At 32.6% G+C, this 24,276-nt stretch overlaps 2 protein-coding genes across 2 annotated transcripts; one reads left to right on the top strand and one right to left on the bottom strand.

The window, feature by feature from the left end:
• Positions 1–369: 369 nt before the first annotated feature.
• LOC132622929 (agamous-like MADS-box protein AGL81) lies at positions 370–1,922 on the bottom strand. Its single transcript, XM_060337619.1, has one exon. It carries the CDS (start codon positions 1,858–1,860, stop codon positions 712–714), a length of 1,149 nt encoding a protein of 382 aa, XP_060193602.1. The 5' UTR covers positions 1,861–1,922; the 3' UTR covers positions 370–711.
• Positions 1,923–21,941: 20,019 nt separating this feature from the next.
• On the top strand, positions 21,942–23,456 carry LOC132622904 (glutathione S-transferase U10-like). The gene is made up of 2 exons (XM_060337585.1): positions 21,942–22,392; positions 22,776–23,456. Exons 1-2 carry the CDS (start codon positions 22,075–22,077, stop codon positions 23,139–23,141), a joined length of 684 nt encoding a protein of 227 aa, XP_060193568.1. The 5' UTR covers positions 21,942–22,074; the 3' UTR covers positions 23,142–23,456.
• The last annotated feature ends 820 nt before the right edge of the window (positions 23,457–24,276 follow it).

Here is a 24,276-nt window from a genome sequence, read left to right as displayed (position 1 = left end):
TATGAAATTATAGCGTGTACATTTGGTATACAAAAGACGATTTTTTGTGGTCACAGCGCTGGACATAATTTACACGATCACGTTAGCCTTGTGGTTCATGCTACTGCACAGTAGATTGAGCTACGTTGGCTTAGTTCAGCTGCAACTGTCTCAGTTAAGTCGTAAACGCCTCTTCCTTGTTGCATATGCTGGTGGTGGTGCTACCTTTGGCTTCTGGAAGAGTACCTAGTCGTTATAGTTTAGTTGGTTTCTAGTGGCACTTCTCTTGTTTAGGTTTATTTGATCTTGGTCTTCGAAATGGAGTTATTTTCCCAGTTGTCAAACCATACAAAATGAAAACAGAGGAGAACGGAAAATAAACCAAATTGCTTTGTCAAAGGCTGGAATCATATTCAATAAACAAAAGTTAATTGAGATGGAACAATGGTTTCAACTAAAAAAACTCGCAAGTCATAACATAACCTATTTTTACCAAAAAAACTGCATCAACTAAGTACAGCAATCGGTAAACAATTTTGAAGGACCAGTAAATTTACCCAAAAAACTAATGACTAAACCTGCATGTACGCCAAACCGAACTCCCCCCAGACAAATACATAGTAAAACCAGTATTCTACCTAAAAAGAATTTCCAAAAAATACAAAAGAATACCTAAGCTCAACACACACCCCCAAAAAATTCAAAAACTTGGGGGAATAGTTAGCAGAAAACCTAGAAAGTATCAGTGGAAAAGGGCATGGAATAATCATAATTAGGCTCATTAGCAAGTAGACTATTCAACAATGTACCAAAACCAGTAGCCTCTTGTGGCAATAGATCAAATTCAGGATCAGAGACCACTGGCCAAAGATCATTAGTCCCAAAATCGTACTTCTCCAGATTGTTTAGTGTCTCCCACATGTTCATCTCAGTAGGCATTACCACCAATTGTCCATCATGCCCAAAAATATCAACTCCTTGGACTTGATCATAAGCAGAACAATTTCTCAGTTTATCACCATTATTAATTGCTACACTACCCCAGAATTCTTGATCAGCCACAACAAATTCGTTTCCTTGATTATACGCACTATTGTTTCTCAATTGATCACCACTAATTGCATCACTACTTTCCCAGAATTCTTGATCAGCCATAAATACTTGGTTTTCTTGATTATAAGCACTATTGTTTCTCAGTTGATCACCACTAATTGCACCACTACTTTCCCAGAATTCTTGATCAGCCATAATAACTTCGTTTTCTTGATTATAAGCACTCTTTTTTCTCAATTGATCACCACTAATTGCACCACTACTTTCCCAGAATTCTTGATCAGCCATAATAACTTCGTTTCCTTGATTATAATTAGCACTATTGTTTCTCAGTTGATCACCATTAATTCCAACACTACTTTCCAAGAATTCAAAATCTGAATTATGGGTTTCTTGATTAGCAACTACAACTTCTTTTCCTCTTGAACTTAAACCAGTAACATCACCAGCAACCCCATGTCCATTATTCACCATCTTCAAGAATTCAATCCTTTTCTCCACAGCCGCTAACTTCGGATTCAACTTCACCAACAAACTTTCTTTCGACTCTCTAGACATGTTACTAAGCCACTGATCATCATCATTATCACAAAACAGATCAAGATTCTTTTTTGACTTTACTACTTTCTTGCCGTCAATTAGACTTTTTTTGTAGGATTGAATAATGGGGTTCAAGTCTGTCGGATTTTCAGGCCATGTATCGACTTGCCCATTAGGATCAACAAGAACGACGCAAGCTTTAACGCCACAGAGGATTGAAAGCTCCATAGTTTTCTTCTTGATTGTTTCTTTTTTCTTCCTGTAATTCAACATGTTCCCCTTCTTCATTGTGGTGCCAAGAAGAAAGGTACTGCTACTCTGGACTATGAGAATTACTTTAGAACTGTTGAGTATTACTTTACTAGAGTTTTATTATTTATAGAGGCAAATAAGCTACTTATATTTTTGAGTTGTGTCAGCCCTCTTAAATGCTGGCCCCACGTCCTGCCATAGTACAACGTCTAACACGTACAGGATTTTTCACCTCCACATTCCATCAATTTTAGGTTTACTTTGTTTATCTATTGCATATTAGGGGTAATTTTGGACCCCTTTCAACTCTCAAGTAAAATACTAAATGAAAATTTTACCACTCATGTTTCAATTTATGAGATATTTTTTATTTTTTGAGTTTTAAATTATGTAAACTTTGATCAATATTTTGATTTTAAAAAAAAAATCATATTACCATGAGAAGAATCACATCTTATAATATTTTATATAGTTTTCAAATACCAAAATTTAAAATATTAAGTTGATCTAATCCAATTTAGCATCGAAGGTTAATCACATTGACTCTTGAGAATCTATAAGTATCACATAAATTGAGATGAGGAAATAAATGTTAATTTTTAATTTTAATTCGAACCCACCTGAAAACTTTTGGAAATGTATAATTTCTCTATTTGCTTGGATTAATTTTAAATACAAGACATGACAAAGAATATTAATTTGATAAGATAAGTAGATTCAAAATATTTGTTAAACAACTTGTAAAACTTATTACTGCAATTGCTTATTTGGAAATAAAAAAGGTGGCCTAAAATGATTTCATCTAAACACTAGAAAAATGATCTTCTTACTTAAACTATAACAATAAACAAAACTCTATGTACTTGATAGATTTAGTTTTTTTTATAATTATATATGCAAACATAAATCCTCACAAGATAAAAGAGCCTAGCTTCACTCTATAGTGTGAACAAGCTTCACATCTTTAACACACTGATGAGTTTGAGTGGAACACGAGTTATCTTCCGGAACATTCATTTATATTTTAATAGAATTGATCAACAAATTTGAAAAATTTAATCCAAAAAATATTAGCACTTGAAGTATAATAAAGTTTTTTGATATTATTATAATGTAGAATTTATGTGAGAAACTTTTTAATAAAATATCAAAAGATAAGCAAAAGCATACGTTCTCTTCACTAATTTTAAGAAAATATATGAAAATTTATATTTTAAAATGATAATACATGTTTTATATTCTTACCTACAGAGGATTAATTTCTATTCTTTAGGTGTCCAACTCTCATTCTTTTTAGTGGGTACTTAAGATAATTAACATTTTATAATAGTAATTGCAATAATGTATTACCGAACAAAAAAACTCCATTTTGAAAATCTAACAATTAGTTGACCTTACAAGATTCATTTTGAGCTAATAAAAATTCAAAATAAATAAGTAAAGAACTTTAAAAAATTACAAATTTACAACTTTCCTTGTTATAGAAAAGCAAAGTACCACCTACGCATAGGTGATTAGAATATTCGTTCTTATGACTTTGATAAACTTGCAATTGAATCTTTTACTAACACAATGAAATAAGTCACTAGAACATTAAAATTGAAGATTTATTTGGCTTTAGGAATTGATAATTTTTCATGAAGATGTTCATTCGATGATTTTGATAAAATTCAAATGATACAAAGAATAGTAATTTCACTATTATAATAGGATATCACAAAAAAAATCAAAAGATGGTCTATCAAAACTATTCTCAGGCTTCTAGATAATTATATGGGAAAATGTCTAAAAACACACCTAAATTATATCTGAATTTGCTGTAACACACTCTTACTTTGCGTGGATCCTATGACCCCCCAACATTTTTTAAGTAGAATTAAAACAACCTTAAAATGCCACCTGTCAAAAAGAGTGCATGTACTCTCCTAAAGAGCATGAAAAGTAAGAAAAAAGTTAATTTTTTTTAAGTTTACAATATTTTCCTAAGTTTTTATTTTCTCATCAGTTTCTCTCTTTTTGCTTGTGTTTTATACTTTCCTTCCATTGACCACCTCAAAATTACAGAAATTTAAGAACCTTGCCGGAAATATTTCCGGCACCGACAGAAGGCTTTATTTCCTTTCTTTTTTATAATACTAATTTTACTCCTATTCCCTTCCACATCATACTGTGTTCAACCACTGCTACCATAACGTTTTCCTCAAACTACTAATTCTTCTTTCACAAATTTAGATAAAAAGGGATTCGCCGTAGTTTTTTGTTCCAATATCTACAATACGCCTTAGATTGGCACAAAATCTGGTAAAAAGAGATGCAAAAAAGCTAGTTTTCCTCATAATTTCAAATTGCAAGGTAAATACTCGAAAGCCATTTCAGTTTAGTCTTAATCTTGATTAATTTTCGAATGTTGGTGGCTAATGTAATCACTTTTTGATGCATTTACAAGATTTGCGTAGTCACCGGATCTTGTGTTCGAAGCCGTAAGTTCACCATTCTAATCACCTTGAGGATCCTCTCATAATTCATTGAGTATGGACAACAATTTCTTGTGGTCCATTTCTTTAAGAGCTAACCGAAGAGCAGACTGTAACCTTCTTCAATCTAGAGGTACAGCCAAGGAGAACAAAAATAGAAGAAGTTGGCAAAAAAGTAATAGAATCATAGGCTTGAGAAAGAAAGAAAAACGAATGGAAGAGGCAGGCCATTGAAATTGAAAGAAAGGACAAAAAAAGTTTTAAATGATATAAAAGAAAGGAAAAAAGAGAGAGAGGCGTGTGTAAAATATTTTTTGATGTATGTTTGGTCATTTATGCCGCATCAGCACTTATGTGTGTATTAGTTCTACTTCAAAACTGTTAGGGGGGGGGTCATAGGACCCCGCAAAGTAAGTGTGTTATAATAAATTCGGATATAGTTTAGGTGTGTTTTTAGTCATTTTTCCTAATTATATTGTGCCTATTTAATGTTTCATAGCTAAATTTTTATAGTGCAGCAGATAAATTCATCGTTGATATAGTGTATGCTCAATATTTATTTATAAAAATAGTTCTCATTCGAGATAAATGAATTAGTATTATAGGTTAACTTTTAATTGTTTAATGCTAATTATGTTTATCACATATGATTATACAGTAGCTAATCCTATAATCGATAAACTTTTTATGTACCAGATAAAAATCCGATAATAAATACAATAATGTAAAGATTATTAATCAACTTAACAGTGAGACTTCCTAATACGAATACAAATTGGTTGAGCTCAAAACAAATACTTCACATCGAATGAGAAAGGAAAAAAAAATGTGAGTGTCAAATTTATTGGGCCTAATCTAGCCACTTTTAAAAGAAGTTGGTTGTGGTAATTCGTGTTTAAAATTAATATTCAATGGACTATTTGAAGGAAATCAGGAACAAAGAAGATGGAAGGTAGAGGAAACAAATGTCGTTCAAAAGCGATTTATGCTTCGACAAAGTAGAAATATTTTCGATGTTCTTCTACAAATATAAGTGTAATATAATAGATTTACTTCAACTTTTAAGACAGAATTCTGTTAAACTTCAGTGGATAGCAACGATTTTAATAGGTTTACAATAAAATAATTATACTTGTACAAAATCATTAAATACCCGCCTCACCTTTGCTTTGTTTAATGTTAGCTTAAAGAAATACGTCTATTTATTCGACTTTCTAATTTATTTTTAAAAATAGAAAATTTAGATTATTGAGAATTTGTCCCCCCCCCCCCCCCCCCCCTTTTTTTTTTTAAACTCACCCAGTAACAAGTAAGTATCAGTGTTTTAAAAGGCAGTTTCAAGACTCGCCTCGGTGCTCCTCTCGGGGCGAGGTACTAGCAAAACGCCCCGGGGCTCACGTGCGGGACTTAGTTCATGTGAGGCTTACGCCCTAAGCGCCCAACTATACGCCCTAAAAACGCCTAACGCCCAACGCTCGGGGCTCACCAAACAGTTCTTACACAAATTATATGTTAAATTCCTCAATTAAAGTCGTTGACCCTCATAATTCTTTGACAAATGAATGATACTTAATAGTTTTTCATCTATAGAAATAAGAAGATTGAGTGTAACTCAAATAAAAAGTCGTAGTATTGCATATTTACTATTTGAGAACACTTAATATTTTTTAAAAAATACATAGCCGATTTGTACATTTTCACTTGTCATTGGTCTTTTGTCCTATTTATCAAAATTATCATATTTTATTATTTCGCTATTTGAAAGTAATTTTCATTTTATTCATTGAAGGAATTACGTTTTAATTACAATACTGATAAAGTTTATTGACATAAATGAATAGTATGATAGTAATATTGTTTTAAGAAATTGTGATTTTTTCATTGTTTGTAAATTTAAGATGTTAGAGTTTATTTGTATTCCATAATAGCTTTTATTTCATTCTATTGTTTATAACAGTAAAATTATGTTATATATAATTTACAAGTTGTAAGCAGGGGTGGCTCGAGGGTGAGCCTAGTAAAGCTTTTGTTTAATCTTTTATGTTCTGTTTGTGTTGGAGACTAAAATCTTCGGATTTTCTACTTCGCTTTCGAGATTAAAGTTTTTGTAACTTTCTACTCATTTTGTCTACTCGATTTGAAGATATAAAAACTTCATCGAGTATATAAATTTGTGCATTCAGTTTGAAGATATAAAAACTTCACCGATTTTGTTAATTCTGTTTGTGTTTGTCAACAGAAATGGGAAACCAAACTCCAATCTAAATATTACTGCTACTGCCACATCAACCCCCGCGGTTGGCTCTACAAGCAATGTTGCCTCCTCCAGTCGGGCTGCTCCGGCAGAAAAACTCGGAAAGTTTACCGGGATTGATTTCAAAGGGTGGCAACAAAAGATGCTTTTGTACTTAACGACTTTAAGTCTACAAAAGTACACTAAGGAAGAAGTTCCAGTTCTACCCGAATTAACTCCTGAAAATGAACGTTTCATTGTGATCGAGGCTTGGAAGCATTCAGATTTTTTGTGTAAGAAATATATACTTAGCGGACTGGAGGATGATCTTTACAACGTCTATGGTAATGTGGGAACTTCAAAAGAACTATGAGATGCGTTGGAAAGAAATATAAAACTAAGGATGCCGGATTGAAAAAGTTTATAGCCGCCAAGTTCCTGGACTACAAAATGGTAGACGGCAAGTCTGTTTTTACTCAAGTTCAAGAATTGCAGGTTATCATCCACGATCTCTTGCTGAAGGTATAAATATAATTAATACTTTTGTTGAAAGTATTAAGTGTGTTATTACTTACATATTATTTATTGTAGGTTTGGTGATTAGTGGTGCGTTTCAAGTTGCTGCAATAATAGAGAAGTTGCCTCCTTTATGGAAGGACTTCAAAAATTACTTAAAACACAAACGAAAGGATATGACACTGGAAGATCTCATCGTTCGGTTAAGAATTGAGGAAGATAGCAAAGCGGCATAAAAGAAGGCTAATGAGAGATCAGCAATAGGGGGAACACATATTGTTGAAACTGCTCCAACGAATCCGAAAAAGAGGAAAAAGGCTTCAGGGCCAAAGAACTATCCCAACAAGAAGAAATTCAAGGTAAACTGCAACAATTGTGAAAAAATTGGACACAAAGCTGCAGATTGTCGTGCTCCGAAGAAGGAAAAGAACAAGGGTCAAGCAAATATGTTGAAACAAATAAGGATATTGATGACTTGTGCGCTATGCTGTCTGAGTGAAATTTAGTGGGAAATCTTAAAGAGTGGTGGATTGATTCTGAAGCCACTCACCATGTTTGTGCAGTTAGAGAAGCGTTCGCTTCATATGCTCCCGCCGGACCCGACGAGACCATATTTGTGGGAAATTCTGCAACGACAAAGATTGAAGGTTATGAAAAGATATTTCTGAAGATGACCTCTGGCAAGGTGGTGACTCTCAACAGCATGTGTCATGTTCCAGAAATAAGGAAAACGATATGTATGTGGGGAAAGGTTACCTTACCGAGTGCCTTTTCAAACTAAATGTAATGATCGTTGATAATAATAAGATTTCAACTTTGTCTTACTTACTTAAGTCAAATGATTTATGGCATTATCGTTTAGGATATGTAAAACCTTGCGAAAAATGATTAATTTGGATGTATTGCCTAAATTTGAATGCGATAATTCAAAATGTCAAATCTGTGTGGAATCTAAGTATGCTAAACATCCTTACAAGTCAATTGAAAGGAATTCAAATGCTTTAGACTTAATTCACACAGATATTTGTGACATGAAGTCAACTCCATCTCACGGTGGAAAGAAGTATTTCATTACTTTCATTGACGACAACACTCGTTATTGTTACGTTGATTTACTTAATAGTAAAGATGAAGCAATTAACATATTCAAGCAATACAAAAATGAAGTTGAAACGCAACTTTCCAAGAAAATTAAAAAGATAAGAAGTGATAGGGGTGGTGAATATGAATCTCCTTTTGAAGAAATTTGTTTGGAATATGACATTATTCACCAAACAACTGCCCTTTACTCTCCACAATCCAATGGGATTTCAGAAAGAAAAAATAAAACATTAAAGGAGATGATGAATGCCTTGCTGTTAAGTTCTGGTTTACCCCAGAACTTGGGGGGGGGGGGGGGGGGGGGGGAAACTATTCTTACGGCTAATAGAATACTTAATCAAGTTTCCCATAGCAAAACACAATCCATTCCACATGAGAGATGGAAAGAAAGAAATCCAGCTTGAAATACTTCAAAGTGTAGGGGTGTTTAGCTAAGGTACAAGTTTCTTAACCCAAAAAGGTAAAAATAGGACCGAAAATCGTAGAGTGTGTTTTCATAGGATATTCCACCAATAGCAAAGAATATTGGTTTCTGGTTCACAAAGCAGAAAATCCTGACATTCATGTTAATACAGTAATGGAATCAGATAATGCAGAATTTTTTGAAAGCATTTACCCGTATAAAGAGAAATGTGAGTCGTCTAGCGAAAGATCTAAACGACCTTGGGAAGAGAAAGGAAAGTAATCCTAATGAGGAGAACCTAAGACAAAGTAAACGTTAAAGGACATCTACTTCCTTTGGTCCAAACTTTTTGACATTCTTAGTGGAAAAAGAGCCTCAAACTTTTAAGGAAGTAGTGTCTTCTTAAGAAGCACAATATTGGAAAGATGCAGTTAAAAGTGAAATAGAATCCATTTTAAGCAACCATACTTGGGAGTTGATTCATCTTCCTCCAGGGAACAAACCTTTAGGTTCCAAATAGATTTTCAAAAGGAAAATGAAAGATGATGACATTATTGAAAAATATAAGGCAAGACTTGTTGTCAAAGGTTTTAGACAACGAGAAGGCCTTTACTATTTTGACTCATACTCGTCCGTAACGAGAATTACATCTATTCGGGTGTTAATAGCGTTGGCTGTCGTGTATGGCCTTCAAGTTCATCAAATGAATGTTAAAACTGCCTTCTTAAATGGAGATTTGGAGGAAGAAATATACATGGAACAACCTGAAGGGTTTGTGGTTCCTGGAAAAGAAAAGAAGGTGTGCAGAGTTGTTAAGTCACTTTATAGACTTAAACAAGCACCAAAACAATGGCATGCGAAATTTGATCAAACAATGTTGTCAAATGAATTTACGATTAATGAGTGTGATAAATGTGTCTACATTAAGAACACTCCAAATCATGTGGTCATTGTTTGCTTGTATGTTGATGACATGCTAATAATGAATAAAGACATTGCTGACATAAATGCTACTAAGTGTATTGTTATGTCCCGTATTTTCGTATAACGGGAAATCAAGAAATAAATAAGACTTGTGTGTGTTGAGGAAATAATTTGATTCAAGTTGCTATGCTCATGTTGATTATGAAATCATTGATTTCAAGACCTCGGGGAAGGCCGAGGGTAAATTTGGAATTTTAGAAATTAGTTTCGGGAATTACAAAACGGGACATTTCACGAATTGGGCCAAGTTTGGACAACAAGGAATTGAAGCCCAAGTCCTTGAAGAGGCCGGCCAAGGGGGGGGCAAGCCCAAGCCCATTTCATTAAGGTCATGTGCTATGCACATGACCTATAAGTGGATATATATCAAGCACACTTGGAATTATCAAGAATTTAATCAAAAAAATTCAAGAACACAAAGAAAGAGGGGTTTCGGCCACTAGAGAGAAAAAGAAAGAAAAATTTCCAAGCTTGATTGTTGATCCAAAAATCTCAAGTTTTACATAGTTGTGGAGTACTCAAGACGCTCTCCGACGTGATACAAGTAGTTTGGAGAAAGAGCGACGTTTGCGACAAGTCGGAAATTCAAGAAAAAGGTAAGATTTTTATGTTTTAATGTTATGAAATGGATATATATGTGTTAGTGATTGGATTAGTGTGAAGATTGTGGGATGAGGTTGTGTTTGTGCATGGTGTGTGTGTGTAAAAAGGGTGTGTTTGGTCGTGAGTTCCATGTGGTGCAAGCCATAAGAATTTTATCTTGTTTAGTTTGAATAATGTGTTGTTGTGATCTTTATGTCGTAAAGGATCGATTAAAGAATTGAGTTGGTGCTAGAAAATAATTTCGGACGTTATCGAAAAGCGTATACATTTGGTATAGTTGTGTATATCATAGTATATTTATGACACTAAAGACCTTAAATAAGATTTATGGTTGATGATAACGAATTTGGAATGAAACGACGCAAGTTAGAACGTTCGTCGTAACTTTTGGTGTTTTGAATGAAAATTGGAAAGTAGTGAACTTTGGGGATGTTTGTATGTGGTTTGGAACTTGTATGTAGTGTGTTTGAATAATTGGGAATGAGTGAATGAATGGACTAATGTGGAAATAGATTTGGAATTTTGAAGTTGAATCAAGAATTTGCCAACTTATGTATTAAAGTGAAATTTTGAAGTTAATGTAGTATGATTGTGGTTTGTATGGTTTAATGACGTTTGGGCTGTTGTTGTTGTTGTATTTTGAGCCGAGCTAAGTCTCGGGGGTGTTAGATTTATAGGGGAAGTGCTGCCGAAATTTCGGTAGCCAAATATAGCCCAAAGACTAAAATGTTAATTCTCATGAATAGTAACTGGTAAAAGTGACCATTTGCAGTTTCTGGACGAAACGGGAATTGCGATTTGAGGAGCGTAAGGCGCCAACCAGGTATGTAAAGCCTACCTATCATTCTTTTGGCATGTCCTAGACATACTAGGTTAAGATCGGCCCCTCGGGAATAATCCTACTCTTGGGGATCGAGGTTCAAGTTCGAGCACTATTCACTCAGCGCGATTGAACCCTTTTTGTCGCATTTGGTTAAAAGAATGTTCGCACCTCCATAACTTGTGCTGTTGTGTCCGAAACTCTTCGAAACTTTCGTAGATGGCTCTATGGAGCCGAAAGCCTGTGATTTGTGTCCGCCGCCTCAATTTGACCCGAGGTGGGCCCGCGAGCCCCGAGGCTCCCCTTATTCGGTTTGTCTGGTCCGTTTGTGTCCGTTATGATCTGCGACTGTCTGTTTATGACCCAAGGATGTGTTTGAAACTTCCTATGCCATTAACGTACGTTCTGTACTTTGAATGATGTGAGATTTTCGGAAAACGACTTCTGAACAGTTTTTCTTGCGAATTTGACAGTTTGGAACTTCGTAACTTTTATACGCATACTTTGATCAATCTGATTCCTACTCCGAGCCTTCTGGCGTCAGTTTATGCCTACATGTAAACTATATGTTGAGTCCGACAAATTATTTTTGATATGCATATGGTTTCTGCACTACTCTGTTCGTGCTGTCTGCTATGACTTCGTTCGTCGGTACCCGGGCCGACTTTGTGATCGTGCGCGCTATAATATATTCGGGAGTTATGATGTGCTACAGTTTCCGAGGCCTCGCCATAGGGCCGGTTACCGTTTATGGAGTTATGATGTGATATGGCATTTGATATGTTCTGATGATGTGATGTGTGTGTGATATGATGTGTCTGGAGATTGTACGGAGATTTGAAAACTTCTGGAGTTATGATGTGCTGTGGCACCAGCGTCGGGGGGTGACCACGTTCCTAAACCCTATACATGATTTGATTCGCATTTGTACGTTCGCCTCCCGCACAGGTTTGCTTTGTTTGCGATGTCGGTGTGTTTGTTCTTTCTGACTCCAGCTGTGTTTGTGATTTCTGTACCTTCTACTTTACATACTCAGTACTTCTCCCGTACTGACCCCCGTTTCTTCGGGGGCTGTGTTTTATGCCCGCAGGTACAGAAGCTCGTTTGGGTGGTCCTCCAGTTTAGGCTACTCATTCTGCTGTGTTGGAGAGCTCCCCTTTGATCCGGAACCTACTTTTGGTACATATCTTTTGTTGTGTCTGTATTCAGTATATTTGGATGAGTGGGTACGGCGGGGCCCTGTCCCGTCCTATGTTCTTAGGTTCTGTTTTGTCTAGAGGCCTGTAGTCAAATTTGTGGGTCGTGGGTCCGGTGTGTTTGCATGTGAGTCTGTTTTGCGATCTTAAGCGGCCCGTACGCTGCTATGGCCAAGTCGGCCTTTGAGTTTGTATGTATGTGTATGTACTTGGGGGCGATGTGCATTCCGCCACCCTTCTGATGTGTGTGTGTGAAATTTGGCGATGTATATTCCGCCTCCTTTCTGATTTGTGATTTGTTTGATCTGTACGGGCGACTGCTTAGGATAAGTGTTCGGTAGTTGTCTGATTACGATGTTGAGTTCGAATAACGTACGTTGAGATTGGACGAGTCTGATTAGGATGATCTGGGTGTGAGTTCGTTTGGGGTGTCCCAGAAGGGCACCAGTCGCGGCCCACGGGGCTGGGTCGTGACACGTATGCTTGCTAGAAACTTTGACATGAAAGACTTAGGAGTTGCTGATTTAATTCTAGGAATTAAAATCCACAAACTCCTCAAGGCAGCATTGTCTCAATCTCAATACATCAAAATGGTACTTGAAAAGTTCAAACATTTGGAATTCAAGGTTGCACGAACTCCAATTGACTTAAATCATAATTTTGTGAGAAATAAAGGTCAAAGTAAGTCTCAATTGGAGTATGCTCGAGTGTTGAGAAGTTTGATGTACATCATGAATTGTACATGTCCATACATAGCTTGTGCGATAAGTAAATTAAGCCGATACACAAGTAATCCCGACCAAACTCATTGGATGGCAATGAAACGAGTTTTAGGGTATTTACAATACACACAAGACATGGCTTTACACTACAATTCGTATCCCGTAGTAATAGAGGGATATTGTGATGCAAATTGGATCACCGGATCAGCTGAAACTAAGTCCACAAGTGAATATGTTTTTACTATTGTTGGAGGAGCAGTGTCTTGAAAGTCATCTAAACAAACATGTACTGACCACTCTACAATGGAGTCTGAGTTCATAGAAGTGGGCCCTAAACGTGGCCCCACTAGCATTCAAGAATCAAGACCATTCAATTTTTTTTCTTTCTTTCTAAAAAAAAAAAAAAAAACTAACTTGACATCTACTGTAATCTAATTAATTGTTTTATTTTGCTACTTTCAATTAAAGTAAACTAATAGATTCACTAAAATAGAAAATTAGAATTCTCCATTTCAATTTAAGGGTTTCCATTTAATTAGGTACGAAATTTTAAAAAATAAGATTTTTTTTAAATCTTATAATATTAAATTAAAGATTATGTAATAGACCTAAACTCTCTTTGAATTTTATGGTGTTAAACATGCAATGTAAAATTTGAATTAAAGAACCAAATAAGTATGACATACTAAAAATAAAAATAAGATACTTGAATTGAAACGGAAGGATTGACTATAAATTTAAATAGAATATGTATTATGAACTAATAAAATTTTGATTTATTTTTCAAACTTACTAAATTAAATTTTAATTTGACAAACAAGTGTTACTTTGGGTCCAATTTATAATACTGACAATATAATCTTTTTACATTTTAAAATTAATCAAATCAATTTTTCATCTGTTATAATAGATTGCTTGCATTATTTTTCAAATTAGTTCATAATTCTTAATACTAATATTATTTTGTCTCAAATAAGAAAGGGAAAGGAATTTCTTTTTATGTAAATTATCTCTTTTAAAAATATTAATGAATTCCATGTAATATTATATTGAATAATTTAAGTTTTCACAAGCTTTTTGTACATAACCAAACATAATACTGTAATATTCTTTTTAACTATTTGGGCCCAAAAAATAATTTATTCTAATTAATTTGATATATAACTATAAATCGTAAACAAAAAAAAAATTCAGTAAAAGAATTTAAAACAAAATCTAGATAGGATAGTCTAAAAATACACTTATGATTTGAAATTAAATGTAATATTTTTCATTATAATGACTTAAATGATACAAATACTTTTAATTATGCATCATTTTATCACGAACAATGAACTGAATATAATCATTGTATCATGCTAACATTATTTTTTTATTATAATTAAGATAAATTACATGCTTATTTTTGTTAAAAAATTAGGTACACTCACTCCTCCATTATAATTCAACTATTGAGCAAAAAATTGGAAAGTAAGCTCTTCAACATAACGACGTATAATAATTCATCCTCATAAAATTATAAATTTCGCTTATGAGCAAGAAATTGGAAGTAATGACCTTTAGGAAAATAATGCATAATGGCTCATCCCCATGAATTATTATTATTATTATTATTATTAAATGAAATTTGAGCGTTAGATTCATAGTGCTTTATAATTGTTTGAAAAGAATCTTATCATAAATAATGATAGGCCTAATTCATCAAGCATGTTCCAATTGAGGTTGATGAGGGTAATGCATGCTATTAAACTAGGAAACTTGATCGCGCTTCGCACGATCATAATAGAGCCTATTAAATTTACGAAATGATCTTTATTAATATCAAAATGTTTAAATAACAAAAAGGTAGATTTTGTAAAAATTGAAAGATATAAAAACATTTCAACCTTAATTAAATAAAAGGACATCATGTGAAAAAAGATTAAGAACAACCAAAAGAAATATAAAGGTATAAGAGATATTTATAAGCCTAGCGACTGGTGATCTTAGAAATTCTTTTGTCTTTCTGCATTAATAAAGAGTAGGAGAAATTTAGTAACAATTGAGTTATTTGGTATTTTCTTGATAATTGATCAGACTCATTGAGTAAAATTTGATACTCTCCTTTTAGTAAAGAATTTTACATGAAAAGAGCGTCTTTCGCCATCGTCTTATTCCATGGCTCGAAGATATATTTTTCTGGTAACAGATTTTTTTTCCCTTTGCATGATTGATATATTACTCCCATGCAATCTGTTTTCGAGTTGAAGATAAGGGAGAAAATTTGAAGTCACAGTTAATGTTTATCACTATTAGTTCGAACTTTTAACTAACACTGTAATCTTTGACCGTTTAGTCAGAAAAGGTGTAAACATCTCATTTTTTATTCTCCTTGGTTAATTTTATTGTTTAAAATATTTTAGGTCTTGTTTTAATAGTTAGTACTAAATAAGTTTCACTCGTGAACAGTAAAGTTATCTCTGTGTGACGTAAAGGTTAAGAGTTCGAGCCATGTAAGTAGTCACCACCCTTTGCATTGGAGTAGGTTGTCTACATCACACCCCAGGCATGCGGCCCTTTCATGACCCTGCTAACACGAAATGCATTGTTCATCGGCTGTCCTTTTGTCACTTGTGAAAACTAAAAATTAAAAAGTCATATTTTAGATACAAATTTTATTTTATTTTCAAGAGAATTTTATTTTTATTTTAAATATGATTCTAATAAAGAAGTTACTGACTTTTATGTTTCTCCTTAATGACATTTAACTTAGCCTAGCTATTTGATTTTCTTGTATGCTTTGTTATAAAAATAATTAATTAAAAAATTTCATCTTCTTGTTATGATATCATTAAAAGAAAAAAAAACGAAAAAGAACAAAAATAGTCAATCATATTGCCACCTACTTGAGATACTTTGTTATCCTTTCCAAACATTAATCTCACACGTACACACATTCATATACACACGTCACCTCCACATTCTTGACAGTTGACATGCATACATATTTTGGCACAATTTCAATTACACATACTGAAAACTCCCTTCTAACTATAGACGATACAAGTCAATAGTAGTCACACTCACATAAATTCGAATTTGTCTACACAAATCTGGAGAAAGCCCATTCGAATTGTCTCCACACAGACGACACGCTAAGAGTAGTTTTTTTTTCGTTCCATAGAGAAGATCACTCTTTGAATTTCAATTAGAGGTTCCTGCTGTAATCTCACCTGGATAGCTACGATGCATGTACTGAAACTCAAAACAAAGAAAGTCCTGCATATGAGGCAAAGTAAGGTAAGACGAAATTGAAGGAAAGAAGATGCTCTAACACACCTATTGGTGCTGCCAGTGGTGGCAAGAGATCACTGTTTAGGAGATATTCACTTGATATTGGAGAAGCTGGAATCATTGCTTGCAAATTCCTTCGTACTAATAGCTGTTGCTGCCATCACAACACCAAATATTTCTCGCTCCATCGATATTCCCAATCTCTTCACCGTGTCGTAATATAGTTTGCAGGATCATCATTAATTTCGTTCATTCAGTACCCAAAAATGAACAGTTACTGAAAATGAGAGGTTTTGAAACTGAAATTTGATAATTTCATCCTTCATTTTTCTTAATGGCTACCCTCTTTAATTGACTAACGATTTTTTTTTTTTTTTGAATAAGAATCATGAGTAGCGAATTTAATACAATTTCAATAGAATGAAACGGTTTCTCCTTTAGCAAAAAGCCTCTAACGACACTTATGAATTTACACGATATTAAACTGAACTAGAGAATTTGTCCGCGCTTTGCGAGGTTGTAAAAAAATATAATTTAAAAATTAATATTTGCCATAAATTAAGTATGCTATTACATGAAATTATGAAGAACATTTTTTTGACATAAATAGCTCATGCAACAAAGTTGCCAAACTATCAATAATCAACTTTTTAAGATTCATGTTTCATCAGTTATATGACTCACAAGATACGGTACATCTTGTATAAAGATAATTAGTGATATCTAATTATCACAGAATTGAAAAATTCATTCAAGAATACTAATAAAAAGAATTGCAAAATGCGATTTTCTTAATTGTCTAACATATATTAGGAATGAATGGAAAAACAATATATAACAATGAATACTAAAAACTAAAGGAAAATATAATCAAAATTATTTCAATATTTGATACAACTAATTGAAGCATAATACAATAATGGATTAAATGGAAAAGATTAGTGGACAGTACCTTAGCTTTAAAAATCGATATTTTTCACATGCACTTCTTTTTTTCCCAAAGATATAATCTAAACTTTCAGGGAGTAGAATCCAAAAATAAAAAATTACAATTCTTTTTTGCGTTTAAACTCCACAGCAAATCTTGGAATTTCTCCATGTATGGATCTTTAATACTCCATGTAGCACGTAGCACGGAGATATTTTCAAAATAAACCGGCCAACATCTAACATTGCCCTATAATTTTATTTTATTTTTTAAAAAAAACATTACAAAATTCTTTAAAAATCTAAATGCTTTCATATGATCGTTGTTAATTTTTAAAAATCGACTAAACAACTTCTTTTGCAACTAAAATTAGCCAACATCTAAAATTGTCTTACAAACTTTTTTTTTTTTTTAAATTTACAAATGCTTTCACATACAACATAAATTTAGATAATTTCATAAAGTGAAGGTTAAGCAATTACACACCCAAATTGAAAAATAAAAGAACTTAAGAAAAGAAGACAATAGTTTGTTGCGAAGCCTTGAATCACAATAATAGAGAAGTGCTATGTAAGCCCACACTTTTGCCATGAAAAAGGTTCCCGCGATCGACCACCAACTCCATGGAAATGATAATATTAAGATTAGCCTAATTAGGAGTTTCAAAAGAAAAAATTCTCGGCATGAAGTTTTAAATGCCAGGTAAGATGCATGTTGTAAACTACCCTAAAAATTTAACGTCGCTATGAAACAAAACATGTCAACATGAGCTAAGAAGGAGAAAAATTTACTGTAGCCCTTAATAACATACTTCATTTTCTATTTACTGCATAGATATTCAGAACGTTTGACAAGAATAAAAGAAAGGAAGACCAATGAAGTATTGAAAACAAAAAAGCTTTCACAAGAATAAAAATTTGCGATATAATGTTCACACGTGCAATTTGGTTATTCATTCATGGCCGCATGAATATTTTGAACATCAAGGAAAATATTTCTTCGAACCGATAGCGAAAGGATTGTTGTATCACATGTCACAAAACCCCGCATAGTTAAATTTAATACTCTATGAAGACGCAAAAAAATCATCCACAAATCATATGACTGTTCGAAGCAATCTAAATATATATCATAGCCATATTATTTAATCTAATAAAAATTAAGATCTACCGCTAAGGTAAAAGAAAAAAGAGAGATTTGCTAATCACTCAGACCTCAACAATTGCGTGAATAAAAATTTGTGGCCATCCAGTTGAACCTTTGCAATTCTCATCTATTATAGTAACTCTAATTGCCTCACACCTCTTCAATATTAGTTCCACTTCCACCTCTTAATTATTTTAATTGCACCATTATTTCTATTACTAATAATTGACGTTTAACTACTTTTTTCATCCAACTGTTGCAATCTTCCATTAGGAGTTTTTAAAATAAATTAATCAAGATTTTTTTTAAAAAGGGGCAAAAAAAGGAGAAAAAAGATAAATAGGATCCTTGGCCAAAGAGAGGTGCCACATCATTCTTCTATTGCTTAGCTTTATATTATATATAGAAGGTATAGATTATCCATAAATTTAATAGGAAGAATGATAGTGTAAATGGCCAAAAAAATCACAAAATAAATAAATAGGAATGGTGATCATAGAGAGGTGCTAGATCACTTTTCTATTGCTATATATATATATATATATACATACTCGTTTCATGAGGCCAGTGCTAAGCCCGGGCTCAAACTCTTAAACATTTTAACTTTCAGTGTTAACGAAATTATTTACTTCAATTCAGATGTAGAGCCAACATATGAAATTTATGGGTTTTGAATTCTTATTTTTTAAGTTATTCAGTACTAAATTAATAACTTATCGTTTAAATACAAAGTTTGTGGACCAAAGCTATTGAGTTCGATCGAAACCGTTGTTGACACTCTAGCTCTCCCCTGCTTCAAACTCATTTTGCGCTTATCAACTCATTTAAGATTTTAATAATGTATTTTATTCTCATATGTATCAACAAAACTCATGTTTTCATCTTCTAGAATCATCTAACACAACAACAAAAATCCCACAAGTGGGGTTATTTTGAGATAAAGGAGTAAAAATAAGTTAATTAAGGAGCAAAAAAATAAATTCATAAAAAGTTATTATAACATTAACCAATGACAAAGGCGCAAGTGAAATGTCATAAAAAAAAGAATAATTGTAAAAGTAAGAATATGCAATAAGAAAAAAAAGACACAAAAATAAATTCATAAAAGTTACTATTACATTAACCAATTACAAAGGCCCAAGTGAAATGTCATAATATTTTTTTATTTTTTTTTGTAAAAGTAATAATATGCAATAAGGAAAAAGACACAGAAGCCACATGTAAAAGCTTCAGTTGATTAAAGTTCAATGTGAGGACTACAAATTTTTTGATTCCCACTTATATATAGTAGTAATAGATCGATGAGGTGATTTTGTTAAGTGGTTAACTTACTTATGTAATGAATATTTGAGAATACGTGCAGAAAGATTGTCAAAATTTAAGTTTGAAGTGTCTAATAGGAATAAATTATTATGTGTTTAGATCCTCAATTGGAACAAACAGAGATTTGAATGTCTAAATGTTGAATGTCTAAATGGAACATATTGACAAGTTTAAGCGAATTTCGATGTATTAATCCTTAATACTAACAATGCTTGACAAAATTGGAGGATTAAGTTACATCATTATTTTAATTATTCTAAAGTTTTGGCTAGGACCAACAAAATGTTGGTTAATGTATCTACAGAAATTTGTAAACTTAGATCTACATTTTTTCTTTCAATTTTCCTTAAATAGGCAAAATCGCAATAGAAAATTCTAAATTTGTTTAACATGATATAAACAGTCATATTAGGCCTACGCGAGCACGCGCTTCAAAGTATCTAGTGATTAGAGAAGGATGAATACCCCACTTTATAGTCTACGAGACAAGAAAAAGTTTCGAGACTTACGGATTAAAAAAATGTTAAAGCGAGCTGAGCAACCTTTTCAATAAAATAAACTTGGGGCCGGGGGTCATTATATAAAAAAGGAAAAGGTGCATATATATATATATACATACATACACACACCCCGTTACATAAATGACACAAATCATTTAATTTATTTTTTAATTAAAAAAGTTTCACGTGCTTTTACAAAATAAGTCTACCCAATATTTTAGTAGACTTATTTTTGTAAAGCCAAGTAGTAACTTTTTTCTGATGGGTTGGGTCTGGTTCATTAAAATAATGGCACATATATACCCCCCAGATTACACAAATAAGGCAAATATACAAAATTTCTTTTTACAATCATTTAGCTTGTTTTTAATCAAAAAATGTCACGCGATTTTAAAAAAATAAGTCTACCCATTTTTTTAATAGATTTATTTTTGTAAAGCAGCGTGATAATCTTTTTTTTTTTGGTGGGTTGAGTTTGATTCAATAAAAAAAAATTGAGTAGACTTATTTTTTTAAAGCCACGAAAAACATGGCTTAAGAAATGGTATACTTTTTTTTTTTAAGAAAAAAGTCACGTGATATTTACTTAATTAAAAATAGGCTAAATGATTCTTTTTAAAAAGTCCGTCAGTGAAGAGGGTATATTTGCATCATTTATGTAACAGTATGGGTATATATGCACCACTTTTTTAACGAATGATATATATGCTCTAAGTCGCAAAATTGAGGGGTATATTTCCACCTTTGCCCCTTTTTTAAAAAAAAAAAAAAAACCAAAACTGTACCAATTTTTTTTTACCAGATTCTACAATAAATAAAAGATAGCTGAAATTGCAAAAGACACACCTCTAAATATGAGTTCATATTAATTTTTTTAATTTAAAAAAATCACTTTTAACAAGTTTAGAGGATCAAAATTGCTCAAAAATATATTCAAGTGATAATTTTAAACCTATACTAAAACATAAGAGACATTTTTGTCATTTTTCTCACATCTCAGATCCATTTTTATCTAATCTGATCAAAATTGCTTTTGTAATAATCGGAGCAAAATAATATAACATTTTATGTAACAAAGAAGATAATGACTTTTAGGTAATGAATACAAACATAGTTAGGAATAATTAATAATATAATTAGTCTTTACTTTTCCTCCACGAATCTCAAAATCCTCTAGATTAAGGACAGATGGTCCCCCATACATAAGTCTACCCCTCCACATTAATGTTTACTTTTTTAAGTTCATTCTTTTATGGCTTTTATTAGTTGGTCTACATATTTATTAGTCACTACGGAAAGCATAAAAAAAAGAATGTTGAAAATGATTAGAAACTTCTCAGAAGTTGCAAACTACAAAGTCTTCGTTAAAGGCAATTAACACAGAAAGAGCTTAGAAGATGAAATTAGCAATAAACTACAGCTTTGTTCGTCAAGGGTTAGATGATTAAAAAAATCACCTAATGTTTCTTCGACTCGAATTCCGATCTTAGTTTCCAAGGTTTTCATTTTCATTTTAGCTAGTTGACAGCTGACCACGTTCTTGTCAATGAAGCTATTTAGAATATTAGAAGTTGATTCATCTACTTAAAAAACTTATGTTAGACCGACTAAAAATTTATTTAATCTCCAAGAAAGCCTAAACAATTATCTACTAATCCAATGTTGTTGATTTTGTACTCCATTTTAAAATTTGTAAATATGTTGACTGTAATGGCTTGATGTGCGCACAGGAATTAAAAAAAGTAAAGGGATCTTGGGCCGCAAGTAATGGCATAAACAATGTTCCACCCACTACTCATTTTTGGATTTAAATTTCATTGTAGTTGTACAGTTGAATTGACTAATCTAATATAATAATACAACATAAGTAGGGGATGGAGAGTTTTGAAAACTCTATATAATTTTCAGTTTCTGACTTCTGCTAATGCAAGAAAAGTCTGAACATAAAGTTTGCTAGGTACTCTACTCATAGGACCTGGTAGAAGAATATTAACAATAACAGAGAGCAAAACAATAGTGATAAGGAAAATGGGAGAGGAAAATAAAATAATTCTACATGGAACATGGGCTAGCCTGTTTTCTAAAAGAGTAGAGCTGGCTCTCAAAGTCAAAGGAATACCTTATGAGTATGTGGAAGAAGATTTGAGCAACAAAAGTCCATTGCTGCTAAAATACAATCCCATTCATAAGAAAGTACCTGTACTTGTCCACAATGGTAAACCTGTTTCCGAGTCACTCGTCATTCTTGAATACATCGATGAAACCTGGAAAATCGGATCTCTAATCTTGCCGGAGGATCCACACGAGAGAGCCGGAGTTCGTTTCTGGGCCAATTTCATCGATCAAGTTAGTATTGAATTGTGTGACCATCTCATACCGTCAGAGGGAATTTTTATTTTCTTCTCTTGACTTACTTTCCTTTTTAGTCTCTTTAATGAAAAATGTCTCTTTCATAATTTGACAACACTTTAATTTCAACATTCCACACATCATGTCTAAGACCATAAGATTAAATGACATTTTGATACATTATACATATTTTTAGTTTAAGATCATAAGATTCAAAGTTTTTTTCTATACTTTCTTAAATCCGACGCCTGGTCAAACTAAGACAACAAATTGGCACATAGAGAATATTTATTTCCAAGTCTATGACAGTTAAAACGTTTTAATTTGTTTGGATCAATCCTGTTTTAAATATCGTTTAACATTACTTTGCTCAAATACAGCATGTTTTACTTAGCGTGGCTAAGATCTGGAAGTCAACTGGGGAAGAACAAGAGAAGGCTCAAGAGGAAGTATTAGAAAAAATGAGAATTCTGGAAGAGGGAATGAAGAGCACAAATCTTGAAATCTGTGCAAATGATTTGGGGCTCTTACAAATCTTGCTACTTACAACATTTGGATCTTTTAAAGCATATGAAGAGGTCCTTGGTGTGAAGGTTTTGGTTCAAGAAAACACACCACTACTTTATTCATGTGTGACAAGTTTAAATGAGTTGCCAGTGGTGAAAGAAATTTGTCCTCCTCATGATAAGCTGGTTGCTTTACTCAACATCTATAGACAAAATGCCTTCAAATCCACCACCAACTGAGCTGCTGATTTTGTGAAAGTAATGCTTGTGAGTTTGCGAACATATGTATCGTGTTTCTTTTTTCACTTTTTATAAGAGGACAGTGAGAATTGAACCCGCACTTATTGTATGGAAAACTCCCATAATACCACTAGATTATAATTGGTGATGGTCATCGTGGTTTAATTCAATTTTCATATATCCCCGTCACAGAGCCGTGTGAATTCTTCTTGTAATAAGGTCTATGACCATGCTTGAGATCAAGTAGTAATCGCTTGTGAAAAATCATATTTAAAATTTGTGCAAGCATGAGTCCATGACATCTTTCAACTTCTATCTCATCATCAATTGCAACAAACTAGTTTCTGGACACGTGCTTTGCATTTATATATCTCGTGTAAGTTATTAAAAAAGTAATATAAAAAATAAAAATATAATGATATACATCTTCTAAAATATTTATTAAGACATAATTAGTAATTTAGGTATTTAAAAGTTATATTTAGGATTCAAAGTTAGAATGTCTAAAATACAATATCCATCCATACTATTTCAAATGATCCAGTATCACTCGAAATAATTGAAAAATGTATAAACCAACAATAACTAACGTGTCTGTTATGTTAAGAATGGTAGAAAAAGAATCAATAACATGAGTATTATTTATCATAATTTTTATATATGGTTATTATTATTATTATTATTATTATTATTATTATTATTATTTATCCAGTAAATTAAAATTTATATTATTATTATTATTATTATTTATCTTTTAGCTTATTTCATTATTAAAAAAATTATGCACCGGATATGAGAATAAGCATATAGGATTCCACACACTGAAGAATTTTGCAGTTATATTTTGATTTTTGATGCATATTTCGGATATTTGAAAAAATGTCAATCTGCAAGTTTTATGGAGAGAACAGTATAAAATCAACAAATTGCATCAAACAGCATAAATCGGCTAATATATCTCAATGTTCTGATTATAATGATATCCTCCATTGTCATTTAAGTTCATACACGATGAAATGTATCAATTCTAATAAAATAAAGAAGGCAATGCTCCGGAGTGAATGAGCGTATTTTCCACATCATTAACTCATAATTATAGGGACAAAGTATATAAGAATACGTCACATCCAAAGAA

Source organism: Lycium barbarum, chromosome 12 (assembly GCF_019175385.1).
Source record: "Lycium barbarum isolate Lr01 chromosome 12, ASM1917538v2, whole genome shotgun sequence".
NCBI classification, from domain to species: domain Eukaryota; kingdom Viridiplantae; phylum Streptophyta; class Magnoliopsida; order Solanales; family Solanaceae; genus Lycium; species Lycium barbarum.
The sequence above is the reverse complement of the archived record's forward strand: the minus strand, read 5'-3'. Positions and strand labels throughout refer to the sequence as shown.

Coding starts and splice junctions, on each gene's coding strand:
- LOC132622929 (XM_060337619.1), bottom strand. CDS start 1,860: ATGAAGAAGGGGAACATGTTGAATTACAGGAAGAAAAAAGAAACAATC.
- LOC132622904 (XM_060337585.1), top strand. CDS start 22,075: ATGGGAGAGGAAAATAAAATAATTCTACATGGAACATGGGCTAGCCTG. Junction 22,393..22,775: donor GGGCCAATTTCATCGATCAA/GTTAGTATTGAA, acceptor GCTCAAATACAG/CATGTTTTACTTAGCGTGGC.